Here is a 23050-nt window from a genome sequence, read left to right as displayed (position 1 = left end):
TTGTATTCAGATGGATAATACAACCGTAGCAGGGGACCTCTACCCCCTTGTGGCCTACTCTTGTAAGGCCAGCACTCAGCTTATCGATTTGATTATTTTCTGTATTCATTCACGACATTTTATTGACCATTTTATGGATTTATTGGACTCACACCCCCTCCCCACCCCAAGTCTCCTCAGACATCTGCTGTTTCTAGTTTCTCACCACTTAGAAAGTCCTTTGTTTCATCCTTTTCTGATCTTTTGGGGTAACCTCACATTAGCCCACAATCAAATCCATTCATTATAGTTTTGTTCACTCACTTGGCCTGTTAATATCCTGTGTACTTCCAGCTACACTACCTACAAAGCTGTCAAGCTCACACCACTATTAGAGTTTCACCAGGATCAATTCGCCCGGACCCCAATTCATGCCTTTTTTTCGCATTTGTTTGGTTTACTGATTGGTGTGAGGCACAAATTCAAACACTCCTAACCAATGTGTGAGGGGCAATTAAAAGTCATAGTCACATATACCATTTCAACAAAGAGAGTTCTTAGCTTAGTGTTAGCATTTTCACCCCACATCAGAAGGTCACTCCTCACACTTCCAGCAAGTGGAGACCAGAGTTCCACCACTGACCTCTCAGGTAGCATCCAATGGGAGCATATATGAACCCAATGTGGACAATTCCCCATTCATTTTGTAGGCGCCATAAACCCTCATAAATACCCAGTATTAAGATGGTTATTGCCACAGGAGAATCCTGAGTAAACAAGCACTTACTTTAACATACAGTTCAGAAACAAGCCATTCAGTCCAACTGGCCTATGCTGGTATTTATGCTTCACATGAGGCTTCCTTCCACTCCCTTCCATTTCATTCATTTTCATTCACAATATCCTATTGTCTGTGCCCTGATGTGTTTATCCAGTTCCTCATTAAATTCAAGCACATTATTCATCCCTATCACATCTTCGTTGGATAATGAAGTTGTCCAAAAATCCATTCTGTATTTATTCATGACTATCTTTTCCTGTTTTATTACTGATCATCCTATAGTCAATTCATGACTTTGCAAACCCCTTCATAATTTTAAAGATGTCCAGCCGCTCACTTCTCTATTCTAAGGGAAACATCCCCATACTGTCAACTCTTTCCTGATTAGTATAACCTCTCAATTCTGGCGTCATCCTTGTCCAGATTATTACAGAATTTTGCAGAGTGAAAAACTTACCTTTCAGCTACTTTGGACATTTTTAAACAATGTCTGTCTAGCTGGATATTCAATAAAGTGATCTGGAAAGAAAAAGAAAGTAATATTTAAGATGTGCATAGAATTGAGTGAAGCTACATGATAGTCCAATTAGCACAGCCTGAGACACATTACAGCCTAGAATCTATAAATCATATTCAACACATGTAAGTGAGAGACACTAGTATAGAGGAAATGGTACTGGACTAGTAATTCAGGGACACAAGTTAACATTCTGAGGACAGAGGTTCAAACCCCACCCCAACCTTCTAGCGGGATTTAATTAACAAAACTAAAATTGAAAGTTGGTCCCTGTAATGGGAGCCATAAGATAATAACTGTTGATTGTGAAAACCCATCTGGTTCACCAATGTCCTTTAGGGAAGGAAATCTGTCATCTGTATCTCGTCTGATCTACCCATGACTCAAAATCCACAGCAAAGTGGCCTTGTGTGTCAACCAGTTCGAGAGCAGCTGGGGATGGGCAATAGACGCTGGCTTTTTCCGTGAGGCCCATACCCCATTTAGGAATAAAAATAATTCAAACTGCATGTATTAAGCCACAATTCCTAATAACTTATCGCTAATAAAGCTGATCAATGGTCGGCCACATACCCCCTGGGACCGATGCATTCAGATTTGCCCCAAAGTTTTATTTATGGCAATTTGAAAGTTTGTCTGGCAGTTAACTAACAAAGACTACGAATTTGTCAAGTGTCCACATTTACAATGGAATATTACGTAGAGAACAGAGGTTCCTTCCAATCTTATGTTACCTGCTTCTTCAGATCATCCTTTGCAGGTTGCTTAGTTGTTGATACGAGTGAATGTATAGGACTGTGTGTCTGCGAGTCTTCAGAAACCCCATACACTGACTGATTACAAACGAAAAATTCAGTGTCAGAATTGGATTGATTGATGCCGGTTTCATGTTCAAATTCTGCCATAAAACAAGCGTTACATTGTCTAAACATGCAACTGGAAGCAAGTAACTTAAACAGCCTGGGTCTTACCAATGCATTTGCCAAGTATATTACCACACATATTAGCTCAACATGTGTTGCACAATGAATTATTCATGAAAAAGCAAGATGATCTATGCTTTGAAGAGCTGGTTCCCCATTATTAGCTTGACGGAGGAATGCTGGCCAAGACCGCAGGATGTACTTTTCATCCCAATGCTTAGCTGTATTACACCTTCTAAGGCCCATTGAAATAAGAGAGTGGGAATTTGGGATAACATCTCAGCTGAGCAGCAGCTCTAACTATCCAGTATTCAATACCGCATGGATTGTCAGCCTAGAGTCCACATTCCAGATATGAGAGAGGCTGGAAGCCACAATCCTCGGCCACATCTGAGCAACTTAAAAAGCCAACGTGTCATCAATAAACCCAATCCCTCCAGCTAATATATTTCTGAAAAGAAGTCATGTCGGACTCGAAAATTTAACTTGATTTCCTCTCTCAGAGTCATCCAGCATGGAAACAGACCCTTCAGTCCAAGCAGTCCCAAACCCAACAGTTCCCACCTACCCACTCTTGGCCCATATCCCTCCAAACCTTTTCTGTTCATGTATCTATCCAGATGTCTTTTAGACATTGTAATTGTACCCACATCCACCACTTCCTCAGGATGTTCATTCCACCAGTGAACCACTCGCTGTGTAAATAAATTGCCCCTTGTGCCTTCCTCTCACCTTAAATGTGTGCCCTCTAGTCTTGAAATCCCCCAACTTGGGGAAAAGACAACTACCATTAATTGTATCTATAACCCTCATTACTTTATAAACTCCCATAAGGTCATCTCTCAACCTCCAAAGCTTCATTGATAAAGTCCCAGCCTCTCAATATATGCTGCCAGATCATTCTCTAGCATTCTCCATGTTTGCTAAGATAGTCTGGCAGGCAGAAATATTGTGGGTGTAAAATGGATGCTATTGTGGATATGGCAATGCATCATGTCAATGACAGCACCATTGGCCTCAGTTTATTCCTGGTAAAAGACAAGAGAACCACAAATCCTGGATTGTAGTTGTCGAATTACCATTTGCCGACGTTTTCTGTTTCGAAGTGATTCCTGATAATGTTCAGCATGAATCTCCTCGTCTATTATACAACTCCTCTGCATTCCTAAACAGGTGTTTTCAAAAGATTTCAGTAGGCTTTCCAATTTGTTCAAATCTAATTGTGCCTAATCTGACCATTTATTTCTGAGAGAAATCGTCTTAATTCCTCTCAATATCAGCTGCGCAAACATGGGCAAGACAGATATTATTGCTTTTCTTCCTCAAATCAAAAGGCATTTCTAATTTAATATCAAACATGGGCTTCTTTGTAATGAAAAATTCAAGCGCTGGGCAAGACAGAAAACCTCTTTTTGACATCTTTGACTCTGTTGACTCTAAAGGTTAGTGCTAATGCTACAGTACAGATGGCAGACACCTTCTATTATTCATCTAAGCTGTCAGTCTTCATGCTCAAATTTATATTATGAGCTTCATTGGGCTACCTACCAGGGGAGCCATCATAGTCTGATTATCATCCATCATCCTCAAATATGCAGGTACTTCTGACAAGCAGATACTGGGGAACAACTAACAGCTATTTTTCCCTCTTAAGTTAAATGCTAAATGTTGCAATTGTACCAGCCTCCACTACTTCCTCTGGCAGCTCATTCCATACATGCATTATACTGTGTGTGAAAAAGTTGCTTGAATAGGTCCCTTTTAAATCTTCCCCTATTTTACCCTCTTAAGTCGATGGGATGTTAAAGTGCACTTTAACACTAGCACAAACTGGAGATCGAGTGGAGAACCATTCTATATTTTAATGATTCACTAGTATGCATTTAAAAAACTGAAATTCTCCCATTCTTTTTATAAATCAAACAAGGATGTTGCCAGAGTTGGGGGGGTTGAGTTGGAGGGAGAGGCTGAATAGGCTGCAGCTATTTGCCCTGGAGTGTCGGAGGCTCGGGGGGTGACCTTATAAGGTATATAAAATCATGCGGGGGTATGGATAGGGTAAATAGACAAGGTCTTTTCCCTGGGGTGGGGGAGTCCAGAACTAGAGGCATAGGTCTAAGGTGAGAGGGGGAAGATTTAAAAGGGATCTAGCGGGCAACCTTTTCACGCAGAGGGTGGTGCGTAAATGGAATGAGCTCCTAGAGGCAGTAGTAGAGGCTGGTAAAATAATAACATTTAAAAGACATTTGGATGGTTACGTGAACAGGAAAGTTCTAGAGGGATGTGGGCGAAATACTGGCAAATAGGATTAGATTAAAATATCTGTTCAGCATGAACGAGTTGGACCAATATCTGTTTCTGTGCTGGAAAACTCTATGACTCTAAGTCTTTGGAGGAGAATTCACCACTTTTTTTTACATGCTATTTAGTTATGGTTGTTTCATTTACATTTAAATTCCCAGTGGAATAAATTGTAGGCTGTTTCCATCAAGTGTCTTCACACTTTTTCATCACTAAGAGAGAGCATGGGCTTGAAGCAGCACTTAATCTGAAGGTGCCACAACAGAGATTTGCTTTGATCAAGTTCCACTATACTTTGAACATTTCCTCTTGGAGTGAGTTACGGGAAGATTGTTGAACACACACCTTCTTCACTTTGTTGGGGTTTTTCATCCTACGACACTTCCTGATGTCCATTTCAGTGGTGTTCACACAGCCAGGCTGCAGAAAGGACAATAAAAAGGGATTTTAATGAGAGATAGTGAGAATCTCAATGGACTTTCAGCCTTTCTGCTGCTTACCACAGGGTTTACTTTCAATTTTCATCTTCGTCCATCTGCTGCCTTCTATATGCCTGAGATGCAACATCTGAGGTGCAGACCACAACTAACAGCAATTATTCATACCTTGACAGTGGAGGAGTGCCAGTCATTTGAGTACGGAGAGGTCATTGTAGATTCTGTCCTGACCCAGCAGTTTGACTGCAAGTGTGCTGATCCTACTGATTTCCCTTCTCCTCAGCCAGTTGTGGCTACATATAATCACAGCAGGCAATCTTAATGGAGTGTAATGAATAGAATTGACACTGTTGATCTGGTTAAAAAATGGTCACCATGTTGAAAAATTCTAATTTCAGCGAATTTATAAGAAAATCAGATATAAAGTGGATCTTAAGGAAGATTATTATAGTGGCTCCCAAGAAAGATGACTGTGGCAGGCAGTGTAACTGGGTGCAAGGTACATTTAGATGGAGTCCTGCAAAATAGTGAGAAAGCAGCAGATCGGATTGTGTGTGGTTGGGCCTGAAGCAAATAGCAATGACGAGTATCTGCCTTCCCTCTAACCTTTTCTGCTGTTCAGAATTTACAATTGCTATTAAATAAAGCGATTTCTGCACTTACAATTTGAATATTGTATCTAGTCAAAAGAACAAATTTGGATTTATGTAGGGGGTTCCTGATGGAGGTTAAGTTCTCTGTATGAAGTGATAAATATTTACCCTCCGTTCAATGTTTCATTGATTAATACGTCACTGATTACCATTTTCAGGTATGACATGACTCGTACTTTGGTTCAGAAGATATTTTCATTTTGAGTAGCTTGAGGTATTAAAGGGACACAGATACGTTTGTTACAAAGTAGTCATTTAGATAGTCCATAATTTCTCAAATGTTTTAAGTGTCATTTGCTACGCAAATTAACAGTCACCAGGATCACAGTGCAGTGAAAAACAATACAGTCAATACACAATTCCATCCCTTTGTTGAGGAGCCTCATCTGTCAGGACTGCATGTCTGAAATTTTCTGACCATTTTCTTTAATTAATGTTTAAAAAAAAAGTCATATGCCAAGCATGGCTCAATTTTTGATGCAAGCAACTGCAACATGAGGTGCCCTGTTGGTAGTCCCAAGCTGGACAATAGCCTCTGCAACTCCATCAAACATATAAAGGTTAATTATACTCACAACAGGTCGATGAACATCCCAAAATGCTCGCTCTTGGCTGTCCAGGATCTTGCGTTCCGTCTTGTCCTTTTTCCTGTCAATTCTAAAAGAAGATGATATCAACTTCCAAAGGCACATTGAATTTACAGGACTGGTGTTTCTCAGGTGTGTTTAAATTATGCAATAACAGCCAATGGACTCTGAAGCTGCAATAGTATGTTTTTATAAACGCATTTCTCACGATCTGTGATAGGCAATGGCACAAGTTCACCATAACCCAGAACATGTACAATATAATCCAGTGTTTTTATGAGCGCTACAAAGAATGAGCAGTTCCACATTCTTTCATCCTTTTTAACTTGTATCCACCCAATTAGCTAAGTTACTAAACTGGAGGACATCTTTTTAATTAACACAGCAGGGTGTCCAGCTCCAAAGCTGTGACGTTTTCCTTAGCCAGGCTTGAATCTTATTATTTGATTTGCCAATTGTAAAAAGCTTACATAATAATTGAAAAAGCTGAAATGTAATCCTAATGGGGGCTTTTGTGGCACCATGACCCTACCACTGAGTCAGGAGACTGCGGTTCAATTCCCGCTGTGTAAGAACATTTCTGAACAGTTTGCTGACAAAGTATCTAAAATCTCAACGGGCCATTAAAATCAGAGACCTTTCTGCAAAAATAAGGTGGCGAGCTACCTAAGTCTTGACTTGGTTTCAGTCATTTTCTGTGATTCCAGCCAACTAAATATTGTTCCTCCCCTTAAACACCTTCTGTGAGTGTGTTTAATCTATCAGCGGATACAGTGTAGTGTAAAACCTAAAAATTCAGCTCAGAAGGATGAGAGGAGAGGTTGTTTTGGTAACCCGGCAGTCATTGAGAGCTTGGATCTTTTCATCTTTAGGGAGCATGGATTCAATTTGCCACCTGTCAGAAATCATGTGGCATAGTGGGCTGGAGTAGAGGGGGTGGATGGGAGGTGTTAACCAGCACAAGGGAAGCAGCAGTTGAAAATCATCCTGATAATTTCACAAAGAGGTTCACACTAACTGGGAGCATGCAAAGCATTACTGAAGGAATGTTATGAAGGTGTGTTTTGGAAGTAGGCAATAAGATATTTACATTGCATGACAGATTTAATCACTCTTAGCCAATTTTTCAATGACTAAATTTATGACAACTTCCTGCCAGAAATCAAAAACCCAAAGATATGCGAATATTGGAAATCAGAAACAAGGGCAGAAATTGCTGGAAAAGCTCAGCAGGTCCGGCAGCATCTGTGGAGAGAAAGCAGAATTAACTTTTCAGGTCCAGTGACTTTTCTTCAGATCAGTTCAGTTAATTTCTGTTTTTGTTGCTGCAGGAAATAGCTGATCGCAGTTAATTTGGTCACTATCCCCCTTTCCAGAAACCATGGTCAGTGTAATTATCTCATCATTTCCATCCTTTTATGTATGAAATATTTTATGTGTGCCTGAGTGATGAGAATTTCCACTACATTTTGCATGTTTGGTCTTTATGAAATATACATGAACCAAGATCTAACTCACTACAAACCCTGGGATCTAGGACTAGGCAAGTGTGCAGGGATTGCACAGTGGGGATGGCAGGTGAGACCTGGGGGGAGGTGTGGAGAGGGTTTTGGGGTCCTGATGGGGGGGCTAATGGGGGAAATTGGAGAAGCACACACTCATTAATACATATTTGTCAACTTACTATTCTAATTAGACATGTTGTTTCATTTGGTCCATCTTTAGATTTTTCTTGGGGCGAGCAGCAATTTCAAAAAAGACATGGTGCCCTTCTTGATTTTATATGTGAGCTAAAGGAGTATGAAATACTTTCCTGATGACTTCTCTCCCTAAGTAATTAAATAACACGGGGAGCCAATTCTTGGAAGAAAATCAAGCAAATATTACTTTTACAGCAAATTGCCATCAGGAAAACCTGCAGTGTCCATAGTTCTCAAATTCTACTGAAAATACTGCCCTTTCAAATGAGGTGGGAATACATGTGTTATAAGGTCAATAGCTTCACAAACAGTAGCCAATAAAATATAAGCTGCTTGCGTGCCCAGGAAAGAGCTAATTTCAGTTAGCATCGGGCACAAGCTGAGCTATATGCCAGTGCTAAAATAGTTTACGTCTCTGAAATGATTTCTTCCAGTAACATTTTGAAAGCATCCATTATTTGCAGATAGCTGTTTATATAATTCATCAATGAGTTCTGACTGCACAATCCTAAAAAGAGGAAGGACGGGTGTGTTAATTACTTTTGTTTGCGTGAAAAGTAAATTCTGGAGATTCTTGAGCAACTTGGTGCGTTAGGCTGCAATTAACTGCAAGATGGGTTTAGAGAGTTCCCCCCTGAGGGAATACGTGACCACAGAACCAGACCATATGAATAAGGCCATGTGAGAACAGCTCCCACATACACATTTCTAATGGTTTCTTGTTTTAAATATTCATAAAGTTATTAGTTACGTACTTTACTTGGGCCTCTGCTTGCATAAAGATGAACTCCCATTTTCTTGCAAATGCTCTTTGCAACCTGGCCAAATTTTCCTGCAGAATGAATAGCTTTGTGTTAAAACAGAAAACAGGTTTCTGCTTTAGTTTCAAAAGAATCACTGATATATGGTTAGTGCAAGTACTGGCTGGAATCCATGACGTAGTTTTCAAAATAGCTGTGTGGCATTGCAATCGTACACTGTCAATTATAAAATTAGTATACCTACGGCTTCATAATCTGCAAGTTCCAGTCTTGCTTTATTCTGCATTGTCCGCTTGCACAGGTAGATGGCTGTGACAGTGAAAAAAAATGCAAATAATTAATTATGCTTTTTAAAATACCTAAACCTCTCCAGTTACAAATATTTTAATTCATTGGGTTTTCCCTTCACCAATGAGATATACATTCATTAAATGTGTGACAATATCTTAAGCCTGGTTTTCCACTGAAAGTGACGAGGATCCTGCATTAGTTGATGAACTTAACAATCATCTAGCTTTGCAGCAGGATAACTAGCTCAGAGTGGGGAGACATGTAGGTAATGAGTGGCAAAAGAATTTATTGCACAATAGGACAGAACAATGGATGGTGACGAGAGAATAAAAGAGTTTCGCTTCAATTTGATTAAACAGATCCAACATTCAGAGAATCATATTCTTCTGATTCGTGCACATGATCTGGAAGAAACACCAGTAATGAGGATGGATTGAAGAAGTTGGGACTGATCTTGGAGAGAGAAAAGGCTGACAAAAGATCTGATAGAAGTTTTGAAAATTATGAGCAGGTTGGACACAGTAGACAGAGAGAAGCTCTTCCACTCATAAAAGAAGAAAATGAGAGGACGTAATGATGTGCAAATGAAGCAAGGGTGATGTGAGGGAAAAAAAAGCTTTTTCACACAGTGAGTAGTTAGGATTTGGAAATGTACTGCCTGAAAATGTGGCGGAGGCAGGTTCAATTGAGGCATTCAGGAGACATTGGATGACTATCTGAACAATAATGGTGTCCAGGGATATCGGGAAAAGGGGAGGAGATTGATCATGAAAACACTATGCATACATCATGGACTGAATGGTATCGTTCTGCAAGTAACAATTCTGTGATGCTGAATTGGAATAGGGGCTATCCCAACAGATGTCAGAAATGGTCAACACGTAGAAATGCAACATTATCTGAGTTTAAGTGGGATTGACTCTGGTGAGTTGGCAAATAGATGCTGAGAAGTTTCTGCTTTGACAATTCAAAAAAAAAGCCTGGTAGAACAATAGAAATAAATTAACCCTGCAAAGTCATCAAAACTGCAAAACTGCAATGAGATTTCAGCAATATTCATCAGAAGAAATTAGTCCATGACTCCTGAACTACCAGATCGCCAGTTCACTACCCTGACTAAGGAATTCCAGGCTGCTGACTCCAGCTTTGGACTCCATCTTGAAATCAAAGACACTGTTAAATTGGTATCCCTCAGTAGTTTTGTGCCCATGCTGTTGCCAATCTCTTGACCCTTTTTCAAGTTTTGCGAGTGTGCCAGTGTTGTGAAATAATCCTCCCACTCCCCCAATCCCCATGTCTCAGAATATGTGAAACAAACCTTCCTTCTGTATTAACTTTGCAACAGTGTTGTCATCCTTACAAAGTTACACTTCACAAACAGAGGGAATGGGGAAATAGAGTCGTGGAGACGTACAGCATGGAAACAGACCCTTCAGTCCAACTCATCCATGGCAACCAGATATCCTAAATTAATCGAGTCCCATTTGCCGGCACTTGGTCCATATCCCTCTAAACCCTTTCTATTCATAAACCCATCCAGATGCCTTTTAAATGTTGCTATTTTATTCGCCTCCACCATCTCCTCTGGCAGCTCATTCCACAATCATGCCCCTTTGCTTGAAAAAGTTACCCGATAGGTCCCTTTTAAATCTTTCTCCTCTTGCCCTAAACCTATGCCCTCTAGTTCGAGACTTCAGCACCCCAGGGAAAAGACCTTGGCTATTCACCCTATCCATGCCCCCATGATTTTATAAACCTCTATAAGGTCACCCCTCAGCTTCTGACGCTCCAGGGAAAACAGCCCCAGCCTGTTCAGCCTCTCCCTGTAACTCAAACCCTCTAACCCTGCAACATCCCTGTAAATCTTTTCTGAACCCTTTCAAGTGTTATAACATCCTTCATGGGAGACCAGAATTGTACACAATATTCCAAAAGTGGCCGAATCAATATCCTGTACAGCCACATGACCTCCCAACTCCTATACTCAATGCTCTGACCAATAAATATACCATCACAGATTAAAAATGGGGAAAATTAAGTCACAATCCCTTAAGGACAAGTATTCAGAATTCATATTACAATTTGCAATCTGTCCATAACATATTGCACAAAACGATTTGTAAGTGGATAAGGCAGCCTCAGCTGATCAGTCAGGTAAGGAATTTAATGTAATTTAATTTAAGGAATTGAACAGGCTTCATAGGGAAATGCTGAACGAGGGAAGGTCAGTAAAGACTGATTTCATGAGATTAAAGATGACACAGTCTATTGCATAAGATAATGTTATAAATGTTAGAGATTGCACTACAAGCTGCCCAATCTGATGATGTCACACAGTCTCAACTGGAGAATCAGTTTACCTCCAAACGGCATCAGATGTATTATTGCTGGTTCCTGATAGTCTTTGTAATTATGCCTAACTGGATTATTTGAAGTTGTGCAAAACACTACAGATGAATTCCATGCCATTTCTTGCTAAGAATCGCTTTACTGAACAGCTAATAAAACAGGTCACTAAACCTACTATTGAAAGGAGCATTGCCCCATTTCTCCAGTTATGGCTGTGTTCAAATATCCATTGAAAGGGAATATGTGGTGTCTATAAGCATCATAGAGGCCTTTATAGACTGGGTGGGAACCACAGAGTCTAGGATGCATTATTACCCCAGGTAATGTTGTTTCAATTTGAATTGGGTAAGATTCATTTGCAGACTCAGAGGATTCCATTGACTAATTGATTTTGTTTCGGTTGGTGTTACCACTGTCTCATTAATTGAAGTTTCAAAAGAGTAGAAAGTAGGAGTTTTTATGGAGATTGTATAGTATTTTAAAAGAAAGAAAGGAACAAAGAAGCTACTGGTGTGCTTGTCTGGTGAACTACAGCATGGTGACTCAGTGGTTAGCATTACTACCTCACAGCGCCAGGGACCTAGGTTCGATTCTAGCCTCAGGTGACTGTGTGAAGTTTGCACATTCTCCGGCTGCTCCAGTTTCCTCCAACAGTCCAAAGATGTGCAGTTAGGGTGGATTGGCCACACTCAATTGTCTGTAGTGTCCAGAGGTGTGCAAGCTAGGTGAGTTAGCCATGGGAAATGGAAAGTTACAGAGATGGGGTAGGAGGATAAGTCTGGGTGGGATACTCTTTGGTGGGTCGGTGTGGACTTGTTGGGCCGAATGGCCTGTTTCCACACTATGGAGATTCTATAATACAAAACACTTGCCACGTTTAAGAATTGTCTGACATTTTGCTATAAGTGGGGAGCATTGGATTGAGTGGGTCATGAGATAGATGGGGATTTGTCATTGATTGCAACTGTCCATTAACCAATGCCTACTTCATTAACTTTGGGGTAGAGAGTGTGGTGCTGGAAAAGCACAGCAGGTCAGGGAGCATCCATAGAGCAGGAGAATCGACATTTCCTGATGAAGGGCTTATGCCTTAAATGATGGAAATGTGTTGCTGGAAAAGCGCAGCAGGTCAGGCAGCATCTAGGGAACAGGAGAATCGACGTTTCGGGCATTAGCCCTTCTTCAGGAAGGGCTAATGCCCGAAACGTCGATTCTCCTGTTCCCTAGATGCTGCCTGACCTGCTGCGCTTTTCCAGCAACACATTTCCATCTCTGATCTCCAGCATCTGCAGACCTCACTTTCTCCTTATGCCTTAAATGTCAATTCACCTGCTCCTCAGATGCTGCCTGACCTGCTGTGCTTTTCCAGCACCACACTCTCGACTCTGATATCCAGCATCTGCAGTCCTCATTTTCTCCTTCATTAATTTTGAGTCAGAGATGAGGAGGTTTTAATTTCCCTCTTAGATGATTGTACAATTTTGAAGTGGAAGGCAGCAGAAACAGGGCCTTGAAAACCTTTAAAGCACAAGGAACTCAGGTTTAATTCCAGTCTCGGGTGACAGTCTGTGTGGAGTTTGCGCATTCTGCCCCACCATGCCTGCGTGTGTTTCATCTGGTTACCTCCCACAGTCCAAAGGTGGATTGGCCATGCTAAATTGCCCATAGAGTCCGGGGATATGCAGGCTAGGTGGAAATGTAAGGTTACAAGGATAGGGTAAGGGGAATGGGTCTGGGTGGGATGCTGTTCAGAGGGTCAGTGTGGACTCGATAGGCTGACCTGCCTGTTTCCACATTGTAGGGATTTGATAATTCTACGAGGTAGATGGATTCTTGTTAAAGGGAGGAATTAAAGGTTGTTGGGGTAGTTGGAAATTTGAGACACAAACAGATCAGCCAGAGTTTTAGTGAATGGTGAAGCAAACCCAAGGCGCCAAATGGCTCCAAATTCCTGTTTTGGAATGGGCAGTTCTTGGTGGCTGACTAAGAGCAGTGCTGGAAGCAATCTGAAACAAGTCATCACCAAACGGCAACAAAAGCGAAGGACCTGGACAGGCCCTGCAAACATCTTATACTGATGGACAAATACTTCGGAAGGAGAAACAAATTTCCATGTTCATCTGGCTCTCTCTCTCTCTCTCTGAGATGGAATGGCAATCCTCATGTGGTCAGAAAATTGTTCATCAAGCGAATTACCCTGTTAAAGCAATTTCTTTTATCTGACAAATGAGCTACATGGCCGAGATGAAAACTGCTGCCAAGATTTATGGTTATCTCGTAAAAAGCTAGTCTCTCAGTAAAAATTAATTCTAAGTTTCCATGCAGTTTAATGCAAAAACAAATTCAAGTTGATTTATGTCTCGTCTATGCAATTTGTAAATTCAGAAGGAATGCAATGTAAAATGTGAGGGAGAATAATAGATTTATTAGAGAGAAAACATTGTTTTTAATTAATCTTTTCTATTTTGGCCATGGGGGTTGGTATTATACAGTACACAGAAATGATGTACGCAAAAAAAATTGATCAAAGTAGTTTCATTTATCATGCTGTTAATAAAGATTTCATTTGTACTTAATACAGTAGCTTGTTTCTTTCAAGAGAAAAAAATGATGATGTTTAATGGTCTGTCATGCATATTCTAACCATCCCCTCACTCATACTCATAATCCAGGATTACATATTGAACTAAGCAACTTCAATTCTTTTCCTTTGATGAGTTAAGCTACATAGAAGTAAATTGTAAAGGTGAGTATGGTACCATTGGATGCCAATATTTGGTTTGTTTGGCAAGATTTGGCTTGCTGCCCATGAGATCTGAGAGTGGATGGCACTGTAACTGACAAGTTGTTGTGACACTTCCACTGCATGTGTTTTTTAATCAATCTGACCTCTAAATCTGGCTGATTTGTAGCCGCCCCAACATAATAGTGCAGAAAGGGGTTGATTCTATTGGTGTGTATTATGCGTGGTAATAACCTTTGACATTTCTATTACCTTCAGAAGATTTGGAGATCCCATCCTGGTTAATTGGGAAACTGTTCTGTTTGGATATATCTGCTGAGATGTCCAACTAGACATGACATCCTTCAGCAGGTATGGAATGGAGACTTTTGGCAATGCATCACTCTGCACTTCTAAAATTCATTCTCAAGATGTGGGTGTTGCTGGTTGAGCTGGTATTTACTGCCCATCCCGAGTTACCCTTTGAGAAGGCTCTGGTGAGCTGCCTTGTCAAACCACTGCAGTCCATTTGGCAAACTTTGCAGGTGCTAAGAGCTGGATTAAACACCAAATACAGCAAGCAGGAAGGTGGTGCAGATTTCTGATCAGAATGGACATTAATTGGTTACGTAAGGGCCTCAAATGGGGCTCGGCATCGCCTGACCATTGTAAAATTAAGAACAGGTCAGTTTCAGTGGCGTGAAGTTCATTCGGGCAATTTTATGGGCAAGGTGTTTGCAAACACGCTGGGTGGGGCTGCTGAAATTCTGCCTATTGAATATAGCACTCTCTTCACAACTGAAAATTAAACATCAGCAGCAAATCTAGCAGGGGGAAAAAACCACAAATTTTTCAGACACTTGGGTCCAATGTTAGCTTCAGGTTTGGGTTCTGGACAAGTTAAACAAATTATGTTAAACAAAAATGGCTGATGACTTTTCAGTACATTCTTCACACCTGTCCTGTGCTGTGCTTGCTAACTTATCCCAGTCCTCCTCCAGGGACCTTTCTCAAAACTTGAGGGCATAGAGTCATGGAGTTCTACAGCACGAAGACACAGGCCCTTTTGCTCAAACTGGTCCATACCGACCAAACTGTTGTCCACGCTAACCCCATTTCCCTGCATTTGGCCTATATCCTCAAAATCCTTTCCTATCCATGTATTTGTGCAAATGCCTTTTAAATGTTGCTAATGTACCCGCCTCAACCCTTCTGTGGAAGCTCATTCCATATGCGTACCACCCTTTATGTAAAATGTTGCCCCTCAGGTTCCCTTTTATTCTTTCCCCTCGATCTTTAAACTGATGCCCTCTAGTTTTTGATTCCCCAACCCTGGGAAAAAGACTGAGTTCATTCACCCCGTCCATGCCTCTCATGATCTAATACACCTCTATAAGGTCCCCCCTCAGTCTCCTACAAGCTAAAGAAAAAATTCCTAGCTTGTCCAACCTCTCCCTATGTCTCAGATTATTGAGTCCAGGCAACATCCTTGTAAATTTCTTCTGCACTCTTTCCAGTTTAATAGCATCCTTCCTATAACAAGGTAACCAAAACTGACAACAATATTCCAAGTGCGGCCTCACCGAAGTCCTGTACAACTGCAACATAACTTCCCAACTTCTATACTCAGTGCCCTGACTGATGAAGGCCGGTGAGCCAAAAGCCTTCTTCACTGCCCTGTCTACCTGTGACTCTACTTTCAGAGAACTGCGAACCTGAACTCTAAGGTCCCTCTGTTCCATTACACTCTTTAAGGCCCTGTCATTCACCATGAAACTCCTACTTTGATTTGATTTTCCAAAATGCAAGATCTCACATTTGTCTCTATTAAACTCCATTTGTCATTTCTTGGTCCACTTCCCCAGCTGATCAAGATCCTTCTGCAATTTCTGATAACCTTCCTCACTGTCCACAATTTTGCCTATTTTAGTGTCATCTGCAAACTTACTAATCACGTCTTGCACATTCTTATCCAAGTCACTGATATAGATAACAAACAGTAATGGGACCAGCACCCACCCCTGAGGCACTCCACTAGTCACAGGCCTCCAGTCTGACAAGCATCTTTCCACTATTACCTTCTGTTTCCTACCACCAAGCCAATTGCGCATCCAACTTGCCAGCTCCCCCTGGATTCCATGCGACCTAACCTTCCAGAGCAGCCTGCCATGTGGAACCTTATTTAAAGGCCTTACTGAAATCCATAGAGACGATGTCTACCACCCTGCCCTCATCAACCTTCCTGGTCACTTCATCAAAGAACTCTAACAAATTTGTGAGACATCATCTCCCACTCACAAAGCCGTGCTGACTACTCCTCATCAAAGCCTCTCTTTCCAAATGCATGTATACCTTGTCACTCCTTTATCAGATGTTAGTGAGAGAGGAAGACCAGAATTTATAAGGAAAAGATCAAAGGGTCATACAAAACATGCGAACAAATTGAACACACCTAAGATGGGTCTTAAATCTTTAATCAGTTGGAATGGAGGTGCAGATTTTGATTGATTAATATGCAAATCCCAGAATTTCTTTCAAGTCACTGTTCTGAGATAACTTAAGGTGTTATCAATATAAAGGAGGTGGCACCTCCGGTCAGAAAGTGGTGGATAGGTTACAAGCAAGCAGTCAAACTAACATCCTGAAGGAGTGCAACAACTGTGTGCTTCTCCTTCTCTCCAGTGTGCTGCCTTAGCATTCCTAGTGTTCCACTTGGAAAAGAAAAAATGACTGGAATATGGTAATCTGCAACCTCTAAGTAGCAATCTCCAATGCCAAGATGGTTGTTGCCTGGGTTTCCAGTTTGCGCTACTATAGAAACGGTCATAGGGTGCTCCCTCATGATGGGTTCTGCTGTGGTGTCAATGGAGGTGACCATTGGGCCCCCGCTAAACAGAATGGTCTCTAAATACTACACAATACTTTGAGACTCATTAATGCAACATTATGCACAAGCTTGGCTGCCTGATGGGCTGCCCAATGCACTGAATTTTTTTCTCACTACACTGTAATCTAATCTAATCTAATCTAATCTAATCTAATCTAATACTTTGAGACTCATTAATGCAACATTATGCACAAGCTTGGCTGCCTGATGGGCTGCCCAATGCACTGAATTTTTTTCTCACACAGCAGCCTTCTTGAAACCTCTGGTGCCTCAGAGTTCATATTTCTTTCAGGAGGGTAAGAGCTGCAATGGAGGCAGTTCAAATAATGTTCACTAGGTTAATCCATTGCATTAAGGGATTTTCTTATAAGGTGAGGTTGAGTAAGACTTGTTGGAATTCAGAAGAAGTGATCTTAGGTTGTTAGTTTGCTCGCTGAGCTGGCGGATTCGTTGTCAGACATTCCGTCACCATGCTAGGTAACGTCATCAGTGAACCTCTGGTGAAGCTTCATTGGAGGCTCACTGATAATGATACCCGAGCATGGTGATGAAACGTCTGAGAACAAACCCACCAGCTCAGCGAGCAAACTTACAACCTGAGCTATAAACCTTCTCCAAAATCGCAGAAGTGGTCTTCCTGATTCTGAGGGGACTTGACAGGGTAGGTGATGAAAGGAGGTTCCCTCCTTGCAGGAGATCTAGAACAAGGGGGCATCATTTGAAAATAAGGAGTATCCCATTTAGGATGGAAATCTCTTGGCATTTTCTACACCAGAGCCACTGAATATGTTCAGTGTACAGAGTTCTGCTTACCAAGGCAATTAAGGGGCACAAGCAGGAAAGTGGAGTAATCGGACCACAGTCAGACCAGTCATAACCTTACTGAGTAAGGACGAAAGCTTGAGGGTGAAAGTGGGTACTATAGATGCTGGAGATCAGACTCTAGATTAGAGTGGTGCTGGAAAAGTACAGCAGGTCAGGCAGCATCTGAGGAGCAGGAAAATCGACATTTCGGGCAGGAGCCCTTCATCAGGAATGAGGCTGGGAACCTCTGGGGTAGAAAGATAAATGGGAGGGGAGTGGGGCTGGGGAGAAGGTAGTAAAGAGTACAATGGGTGGATGGAGGTGGGGATGAAGGTGATACGAGGGCGAGGAGGATGGAGCGGATAGTTGGGAAGGACGATTGGCGGGTGGGACAGGTTATGAGGATGGTGCTGAGCTAGCAGGTTGAAACTGGTGGCAGGGGAAATGAGGAAACTGGTGAAGTCCACATTGATGCCCGGGGGTTGAAGTGTTTCGAGGTGGAAGATGAGGCATTCTTCCTCCAGGCACCAGGTGGTGAGGGAGCGGCGGTGAAGGCGGCCCAGGACCTGCACGTCCTCGGCAGAGTGGGAGGGGGAGTTGAAATGTTGGGCCATGGGGCGGTGAGGTTGATTGGTGCGGGTGTCCCAGAGATGTTCTCTAAAGCTCCCTGTGAGAAGGCGTCCAATCTCCCCAGTGTAGAGGAAACCGCATCGGGAGCAACGGGTGACACTGGTGGATGTGCAGGCAAAACTTTGATGGATGTGGAAGACTCCTTTGGGGCCTTGGATGGAGGTGAGGGGGGAGGTAAGGCTTCAGGTTTTGCAATTCCTGCGGTGGAATGGGAAGGTGCCAGGAGGGAAGGGTGGGTTGTTGGGGGTGTAGACCTGACCAGGTAGTCACGGAGGGAATGGTCTTTGCGGAAAGTGGATATATATCCCTGGTGGTGGGGTCTGTTTGGAGGTGGTGGAAATGTCGGTGGATGGTGCAGTTTATGCAGTGGTTGGTGGGGTGGAAGATGAGGACCGGGGGTGTGTGGTTCTGTCCTTGTTACGGTTGGAGGTGCGGGATGTGGATGAGATGCATTAGAGGGCATCTTCAACCACGTGGGAAGGGAAATTACGGTCTTTATAGAAGGGGGGCACCTGGTGTGTTCTGTGGTGGAACTGGTCCTCCTGGGAGCAGATACGGTGAAGGCGGAGGAATTGGGAATACGGGATGGCATTTTTACAGGAGGTAGGGTGGGAAGAAGTGTAATCCATGTCGGTTTGTTTGTAAAAAGTGTCAGTGTTAAGTCGGTCATCATTGATGGAGATGGAGAGGTCCAGGAAGGGGAGGGACGTGTCAGAGATGGGTGAATTTAAGGTCGGGGTAGAATGTGTTAGACACTGAAAGCTTGAGGGGGCCATATAACCCGCACCTATTTCTCACATGACATAGAAATTAGGAACAGGACACCACTTCACCATTCAATACAATCACAGTTGATGCTCTATCTTAAATCTATACTCCCACTCTCTCCCCATAGATCTTTTCACCCATAACCTCTAGAAAAATATCCATTTCTTTCTTAAGTATACGCAGTGACAATACTGGTCACTGTACGTTTGAAAGAATGTTAATGCATGGGTAGCAGTTCCGAGAAGGTTTACTAGACTAATTTCTGGAATGAGTGGTTTGCCTTACGAGGACAGGCTAGGCCTGTATCCTTTGAAGTTTAGGAGAGTCAGAGGAGACTCAACTGAGACAGGTACTAGTTCTAAATAATACAAGATAACCATCAACTGCTGCTTCACCAATAACCATACCATGTTGAAACTTTACACACAAAGAGACATTTAATGACTGAACTAGCTGTAAGGCTCCTTGTTCCTGGTCAGGAAAATTTCTTTTACACCTACCTGATGTCAAAATGTACTGGGCACTGAATTTTGATAATGCATTTCTGAAGACTGGTGGAATACAGACTCATTCTCAAGGACTGTGGGTGAATGAATTACAGGTATGAGTTTATGATATGGGATGAATTATACAAGTATTATCTGAAATACCAGGAGACTTAGCATCAAGAGAGGACGGGTCCAACCCAGTTGATTAATGTGTGCTTCTGACAAGTGACTTTCCACACTGGGAGACCAGTCTCCAAAAAATATGCATTATCCGGTGGAGAAGAATAAATATTTGCTCATGCATCATGTATAGAAACCAGCCAACTCAACCCAGGAAGAGTGACAGAGGATACATGTATCTCACTGTGTTTATTTAGTCCTGAAGGTAGGAAACAGCAAATGGAGCATAAAATCACACAAGGCAAAGGGAATATGGTACTGGGGGGGAGCCTGCTCCTCAGTTCCCATTGTGTTTCTGCCTTCATGAGAAATGTCAAAGAAATTCACAGGCTTTTGCAGAAATGCAGTAAATGAGAGGCAGACTTACCATAGTCTGTGTTTTCTGGTTCCCAGCAGTTCGATGGCCAAAAATATGGAGCCTGTAATAAATATTTATTTGTTACTGCACTGAAGATGGAGTAAGGGATATACTTGAGTGAGACATGGACACGGTGTGCAGTTAGGAATGTAGTACATTTGTAATTCAGTATAGAGGGAGAATGAGTTGCTCCATTTTCTACCTTCCTTTAGCTTCCAGAAGCTGTAACACACATTAGTTGCTGCTCAGATATACAGAGTAGGCGAGAGACAACAGCAAGTCCTTGAAGAGGAAGCGTTGTGTATGAATAGTTGGGAGAGAGCATATCCCAAGTAAGTATATGTATCTGGGAATTTGGAGCAATGGGCATTGGGCAATGAACTGGATGGTCTTCCTTTGTTTTTTTTTTAAAAGCTCAGTGGTCTAGTTAAAAGATTAATAAGTTAGCTGACTGAGTGGTAGTGAACTGTCAATCACTTGAAGCCTGACTAGGGCTTTAATAGATGTTGATTGCTATTGAATTGATTGCTAGTTTGAGTCACCTCAGCTCAATTTAAGGAAGGGATTGTTGGAAGTACACCATCTGTAAGCTTTGTGTATGAGCAGATGGGAGAGGGGCCATCCTGAGTGAGACATAATCAGGGTGAGTATACACCCTCCCACTATCTTTTCACATTTAATCTCATTTGCACTTTTCTTAAATATGAACACGCCCCGGATGATAGGGTTTGTCATTTTACCCTAGTTACTGAATTAAAGATAAACATGATACAAAACCCTCTGCTCCGGGAGGTGGTCAGGTTGAAGGCAGGAAGGGTGCTCCTTTAGGCTGGGTAGAGTCACATCCAAACCACAGCCCACCTTCTCACCTCCATTTGGGGCAGTAAAACCAATGGTGAGGTTCTGTCCCATCACCGACTGAGATCTATCGGTGACCGATTGAGGACTACTTATAGGCTCCAGTCTAAAAGCATTGGGATGAGACCAGATACAAGCAGGCCTGGCACCATGTGACATTCCCAGTAGGTCAGTATGTTGAGACAGTCAGCTATGGGTTATTTCCCTTGATCAAAGGTGACCAGTAACTGATTGACGGTCTGGACACAGGCAGGGAGTTATTCGCTAAGAACCACTCCCTGCTGGGGTCATAATTCCAAGCAAAGGCCTGCTAATTGGTCTTTCCAATGTTTGACTTGCACTAGATTTGCAGGGCCTTCCCTGATAATGTATGTTTCACTGGTTCTGCAGATGATGAGGTCTCTGCTACCTCAACAAGAATTGACCTATTACCTGGTGGGATGCATCAATTTAGGACCTCTTGTGCTTTATTGCTCATCTATTGCTCTATTGAGATCAGCTAATTCAGCACAAGCCTTCAGATTGAATCTGGATCTGTATAACTTTGAATGATGTGTACATCTCATACTCTCGTGTTGGTTTCTTTATCACAGAATTACCAATTTCCCACTGGACTGGTAAGTAGCATAGGTTCAATTTACTTGAAATGTCAAACAGGTTTACTTGACAGGTGAACTGATAAATTGTAGTCACGGTGCGCCTTATGTACACATCCTTAATGTAGTCTGCTGCAGTTCTGACTCATCATAGCTGCTGGCCACGTGTTGCATGCTACTCCTTGGTTCATTACTGTCAATTCTTAAAGTAGTAATACAAGACAATACCTCTTTTTACCCAAGGTAAAAGGATATGCATTTACAGAGGAAGTTTGCATACATTAGGTAGCTGCACACAAATGTTTTTTTTCAGTTCTTAATTCTAAGAGTCGAGATAATGGTATGGATGGTATAACACTTCATCTGGACCTTGTGATGGTTTAACCTTTTGGAGAGCTGTACTCCACATTTGAGTGTACTCAGCTTGTAGGTGTTGTAACCTATTTGCTGTTAGCATGTTGATTTTTTTGTCACGTGGTCTTCCAAGCCTTCAATATTGAAGCATGACTTTGTGAGCATTCACATTTAAGAATACTGTACACCCCCCAGAGTTTAATTATAGAACCCCTGTAGTGTGGAAGCAGGCCATTCAGCCCATCGAGTCCCATACCTTTCCCTCCAAACAACATTCCACCCAGACCCTATTCCTGTAACCCTGCATTTCCCACGGCTAATCCACCTAGCCTGAATAGCCCTGGACATTATGGGTAATTCAGCATGGCCAATCCACCTAACCTGCACATTTTTGGACTGTGGGAGGAAACCGGAGCACCCGGAGGAAACCCACACAGAGACTGGGAGAATGTGCACACTCCAGACGGACAGTCATCCGATGCTGGAATCAAACCTGAATCCCTGGGGCTGTGAGGCAGTAATGCTAACCACAGAGCCACCGTGCCATGCCACAGTTAGTCCCTGTTTCTCTTTCTCTTCAGTGGTGTTTCATTAGGTGCTTGTGACTTCTTAGAATCTAGGCTCAGTATACGCTCTGAGCATAACCAGGGTCCTTGGGTAGGAATACCTCTACTGTTCTTCATTTACAGAAGAATCCATAGACTGAACAGACCTGTAAAGGACCTCTACTGTTCTTCATTTACAGAAGAATCCATAGACTGAACAAACCGTTCTTTCTAGCCATATCGGAAATTAAAGGCAGTAAGTACCAAAAACTTTCATGCACTTACCCCCAAACTCCGGATTCCTCAACCGTTCCAGAAACTTCCATCGGCCTCCGAAACCAGTCCGGCGCCATTACACACGCGGCCGCTACAGCGCCCGCGGCAATAGCCGCAGACGCCGCAGACGATGACGTCACTTCCGCCCCCACCGACCTCGCAACCTTCATGATCGCGGCCCAAACAACCGCCTCCGGGATCGCCGCACAGACAACCCGCTCTGCCATCGTCATGAAGACAATCGCCAACAGATTGGCGACCTCCGCGGCTATGGGGAAGAACTCTGTCTCCGTGGTCGCCGCAGC

At 42.4% G+C, this 23050-nt stretch overlaps 1 protein-coding gene across 2 annotated transcripts in view; it reads right to left on the bottom strand.

The window, feature by feature from the left end:
• Nucleotides 1-23050, bottom strand: part of LOC122553806 (regulator of G-protein signaling 6-like) — a 603213-nt gene that overhangs the window by 53723 nt on the left and 526440 nt on the right. For both annotated transcript variants that reach the window (XM_043698155.1, XM_043698156.1), the window contains exons 6-12: nt 20126-20177; nt 8884-8948; nt 8634-8710; nt 6167-6248; nt 4847-4921; nt 2012-2110; nt 1218-1279 (exon numbers count right to left, since the gene is read on the bottom strand). In XM_043698155.1, the coding sequence (XP_043554090.1) occupies nt 1218-1279; nt 2012-2110; nt 4847-4921; nt 6167-6248; nt 8634-8710; nt 8884-8948; nt 20126-20177 (512 nt within the window). The remainder of the gene's footprint in view (nt 1-1217; nt 1280-2011; nt 2111-4846; nt 4922-6166; nt 6249-8633; nt 8711-8883; nt 8949-20125; nt 20178-23050) is intronic.

Source organism: Chiloscyllium plagiosum, chromosome 10 (assembly GCF_004010195.1).
Source record: "Chiloscyllium plagiosum isolate BGI_BamShark_2017 chromosome 10, ASM401019v2, whole genome shotgun sequence".
NCBI lineage: Eukaryota > Metazoa > Chordata > Chondrichthyes > Orectolobiformes > Hemiscylliidae > Chiloscyllium > Chiloscyllium plagiosum.
Note: the sequence above shows the minus strand (reverse complement) of the source record. Positions and strands in the feature narration are given on the sequence as shown.